Source organism: Galeopterus variegatus, unplaced genomic scaffold (assembly GCF_000696425.1).
Source record: "Galeopterus variegatus unplaced genomic scaffold, G_variegatus-3.0.2 Scaffold1764, whole genome shotgun sequence".
Classification (NCBI taxonomy): Eukaryota; Metazoa; Chordata; class Mammalia; order Dermoptera; family Cynocephalidae; genus Galeopterus; species Galeopterus variegatus.
The window spans coordinates 192,040-196,540 of record NW_007727875.1 but is presented as its reverse complement, the minus strand read 5'-3'; the positions used below and the strand labels follow the sequence as shown (position 1 = coordinate 196,540).

Sequence of the window (4,501 nt, the reverse complement as noted above, 5' to 3'; positions counted from 1 at the left end):
GTAAGCACTTTATATATTAGCTGATATAATTCTAAAAACAATTTAAGTGGTAGCTGCTTCTATTAGTCTTCATGTGAAAACGAGGAAACAGAGACTCAAAGTGGTTAAGTAAACTCTGTGTTCATCCACTAGTAAGTAGTGTATTGAGATTCAAACCAGAAGAGTCTGACTCCAGAATCTTCACTGCTATTACTGATCGTGGAGGCTAGAAGCTACATTTTAGTCAGTAGGTAGACAGGCAGTATTTACTTCCCATGGTGGTCACCACTGAGCCAGCTGAAAGTCATTTCTGTGGAGAGACTGCTTTGTGTTTAGGGTACACAGTGACCTCAAAGTGAGGTGATTCACACCTCTCTCCCCTCCTCCACCACTTCTGCACACCTTCTATCTGTACCCCAGTTGTCCTTACCAGACTATCCAGACCACATTCTGTTCCTAACATTATGTTGAATGGGATGAGCTCAACCACTATATTGACCCTCAAAATGGGAATCTAAAAAACACAGAGAAGTTCTTTAGGTGTGGGATTAGCACAAGGGTGTTAAATTTAGGCAGAGCTGGGTTTGAATACCAAATTTTTCTTCTATTAGCTGTGTAACCCTGGGAAAATTACTTAACTTTTTAAGATCTCAATTTCCTCCTCTCTGTAAGGTGAATATGACCACTTCCCTCCTAGAGTTATGGAGCGGTTTAAATGCCTGGCACACAATGCTTACTAAATAGTAGAAGCCCCTCTTCACTCTCTGGGGGTATTAATTTGAAGGCATCACACCTGGCAAGGGAAGAGGAATGATTCATTGAGGGGTAAGTTTGGAGAAAGCATGCTGCAATGCAGTCTGCCTTCTCCCGGGGATTGCTAGCTTGTGTCTGCTCAAGTTCTCTCTGCAACAAGGAATGCTTCCGCACTCCTGCTGCCCTGCCTACAGCTGGCTGAGTGTCTGTGCTGCACGTCTAGACTCTGGGGAAGTAATAGGAGGCTCCCATGTTGGCTTCAGGTTGAAGTTGTGTTCTTCAATCCAATTTCTCTAGTAATAAAGCCCAAATTTTAATTCACATCCAGCTTCTGTGTCTATTTCTTAATTCATTTTTTTCCCATGGAGAGGTCAGGATTACACTGTTAACAAAAATCCTAACCATATCTATTATAATAATATTTCTATTACTATTATTTACTTTTAATTTTTTATTATGTTTACTTTAGTATTATATTAAACATAAGTCTACTTTATGTGTGTATAGATAGTATTTATACAGCCCATTCAATTAGTTTGTATTTCTTAGGTTGTAAATCCTAGGGAACTGGAATAGCATTAGTGAATTTTTCTGGGTTCAGGGCTGAATAGGGTGCAATTGACCATTTAAAAATGAGTTTTGATAGTAGGAAACTAATTTCTCAGGGAAATTGTGTTCGCTTGCAGAGAAGTTCTTTAGGTGTGGGATTAGCACAAGGGTGTTAAATTTAGGCAGAGCTGAGTTTGAATACCAAATTTTTCTTCTATTAGCTGTGTAACCCTGGGAAAATTACTTAACTTTTTAAGATCTCAATTTCCTCCTCTCTGTAAGGTGAATATGACCACTTCCCTCCTAGAGTTATGGAGCGGTTTAAATGCCTGGCACACAATGCTTACTAAATAGTAGAAGCCCCTCTTCACTCTCTGGGGGTATTAATTTGAAGGCATCACACCTGGCAAGGGAAGAGGAATGATTCATTGACGGGTAAGTTTGGAGAAAGCATGCCGCAATGCAGTCTGCCTTCTGCTGGGGATTGCTAGCTTGTGTCTGCTCAAGTTCTCTCTGCAACAAGGAATGCTTCCGCACTCCTGCTGCCCTGCCTACAGCTGGCCGAGTGTCTGTGCTGCACGTCTAGACTCTGGGGAAGTAATAGGAGGCTCCCATGTTGGCTTCAGGTCTAAGTTGTGTTCTTCAATCCAATTTCTCTAGTAATAAAGCCCAAATTTTAATTCACATCCAGCTTCTGTGTCTATTTCTTAATTCATTTTTTTCCCACGGAGAGGTCAGGATTACACTGTTAACAAAAATCCTAACCATATCTATTATAATAATATTTCTATTACTATTATTTACTTTTAATTTTTTATTATGTTTACTTTAGTATTATATTAAACATAAGTCTACTTTATGTGTGTATAGATAGTATTTATACAGCCCATTCAATTAGTTTGTGTTTCTTAGGTTGTAAATCCTAGGGAACTGGAATAGCATTAGTGAATTTTTCTGGGTTCAGGGCTGAATAGGGTGCAATAGACCATTTAAAAATGAGTTTTGATAGTAGGAAACTAATTTCTCAGGGAAATTGTGTTCGCTTTGGTAATCTATTGGCTAGAGCTGTAATTCTTGATATTGTATAAGAATGACAAGATAGAGCTGTTTTGTGGAATTGTTTTCTATGCCTTTACAAAAAAGACACATCCTGATTTTTCATCTCAAATTTCACATACTTACCTTATTATATCAGTTTCTTTAATTCTGTTTTTTGCAACAACATCTGGAGGAATTGTTCTCCAACCAAAGTTCATGGGCCATGTAAAGATTCCTCTTTGAAAGTTGTCCACTGTCATGTAACTAATCCAGGGAAAAAACAAAGTGCTACCTAAGATTATATACATCTTTACATATTTTGCCAACTTGGCTCCACGACTTATTCAAATGAATGAAACAAGTGCTTATGCAGATGATTTTAGATCATCACCTTTTAATAACAGTTCAAGAAAGTTTATGAGCACAACTTGCATTAGTGACTAATTGGATTGCTTGTGTTTAACGTATACTTTTCTTTTTAATAATATCCTATCCGTTTTTTGAGTAAACAATATAACAACAATTTAGGAGCACATATATGTTCTGCACAAAAAGAAAACTAAACTTTAGGAAAATAAATATTTTGGGGTTCAGGTGAATACAAAGGGGAAAGAGCTAGATAGTGAGTATTAGGATTTATTGGTATGTAGAGTTAAAAATTTATAGACCAAATAGATCATTGGATTGACAAACTCTGATCCCAAGATATCTCCATTTATTTAAGTGGATAAACTGTGTATTTCTTAGGTTTTCAAAAATGTGCATATTAGGAGTATGATCAGCACTTTCTACTGCTGGGGTTAAAGGTGCACTTAGAATTATCTTGTGGAATATGTCAATATTACCTCATATCCTTGTCATTGATGACTTCGATTACTGGACAGGCCACTTTCTTTCNTCCTAGGAGTCATGTGGGGCAAGCATAATTTATGTTGGGAAAAAATTGATAAGCCACTTAAAGTGGGTAATGAGACTCTAAAGGGAATACTTCATATTAAAGGTAGTTGCTAAAGTCATTCTAAAGAGGGCAGGTCCCATTAACTCTGGGAATGATGGATGTGGGACTTTGCTTTTCAGAATAGAGACTTTGAAATTACAAGTTTGGCCTTAGGAATGATGAAGAGGAAAAATCTTTTCACATATTGGGGATGAAAAAAAATTAAAGTGGAGGAACCAGAAGGACTAGGAGGTACTATTAAAAGAATTACGGGAGAGGGAAATATGGAATAGGGAGTTGTTGTTTAATAGGTATGGAGTTTTAGTTTTGCAAGATGAAAAAGTTCTGGAGATTGTACAACAATGTAAATGAACTAAACACTATCAAACTGTACTCTTAAAAAATGCATAGGATGGTAAATTTCCTGCCCCTAGCCATTCACCTCTCTCTCACCCTGATCACCAAGGCCATGAAACAGAAGGAACCCTTCATTCTGGACTCCTTCAGCAGGCAGTGAGATGATCTGTCTACTCTGCTCTGCTCTGATCTATACCCCAGTGACATTCCATGGGTAAAAAATGGAACACTGGAGGAGCCAGGGCTTTCTCTTCCAGCCTCTTTCTGATACTGTTGCAGTAAGAGATAAGAATTGACTGTTCCTTTCATTTTGGCTTATTGTTTTAATTGACTGTTGCAATACCTGGCTGCTCAGCTTAGCTCTTAACAATCCTATAATACCACTGAGAAGCTGAGGAAAGCCCTGGCTCCTCCAATGTTCCATTTTTTACCCATGGAATGTCACTGGGTGATGGACCAGAGCAGAGCAGAGNAAAGCCCTGGCTCCTCCAATGTTCCATTTTTTACCCATGGAATGTCACTGGGTGATGGACCAGAGCAGAGCAGAGTAGATCTGAAACTATGAAACTACTAGAACAGAACACAGGAGAAACATTACTCAAAATGGGAGTGGGCAGCACTTTATTGAGCAAGACTAAGAAAGCACAGGAAAGAGTATCAGAAAGAGGCTGAAAGAGAACAAAGAACTTATGTTATTTTTCAAGGTTGTACAGCTAATAAGTGGCAGTGTGGTATTAGAAAATAGGTAGCTCATTCTATAGACTATGTTCCTTTGTCGATAGTGTCGCTTGCTGTGCAGAAGCTTTTCAATATATTTATAGCATATTTTGAAGACAGGAACTGTGATACCTTCAACTTTGTTCTTTTTTAATTAATTAATTATTTTTT

At 37.9% G+C, this 4,501-nt stretch overlaps 1 protein-coding gene across 1 annotated transcript in view; it reads right to left on the bottom strand.

Annotated features, from left to right (window-relative positions):
- The window catches only part of GALNT5 (polypeptide N-acetylgalactosaminyltransferase 5), a 61,260-nt gene that overhangs the window by 16,951 nt on the left and 39,808 nt on the right, over window positions 1–4,501 (bottom strand). The window contains 2 exon segments of the mRNA XM_008578821.1: window positions 2,464–2,583; window positions 3,165–3,216. Of these exon segments, the coding sequence (XP_008577043.1) occupies window positions 2,464–2,583; window positions 3,165–3,216 (172 nt within the window).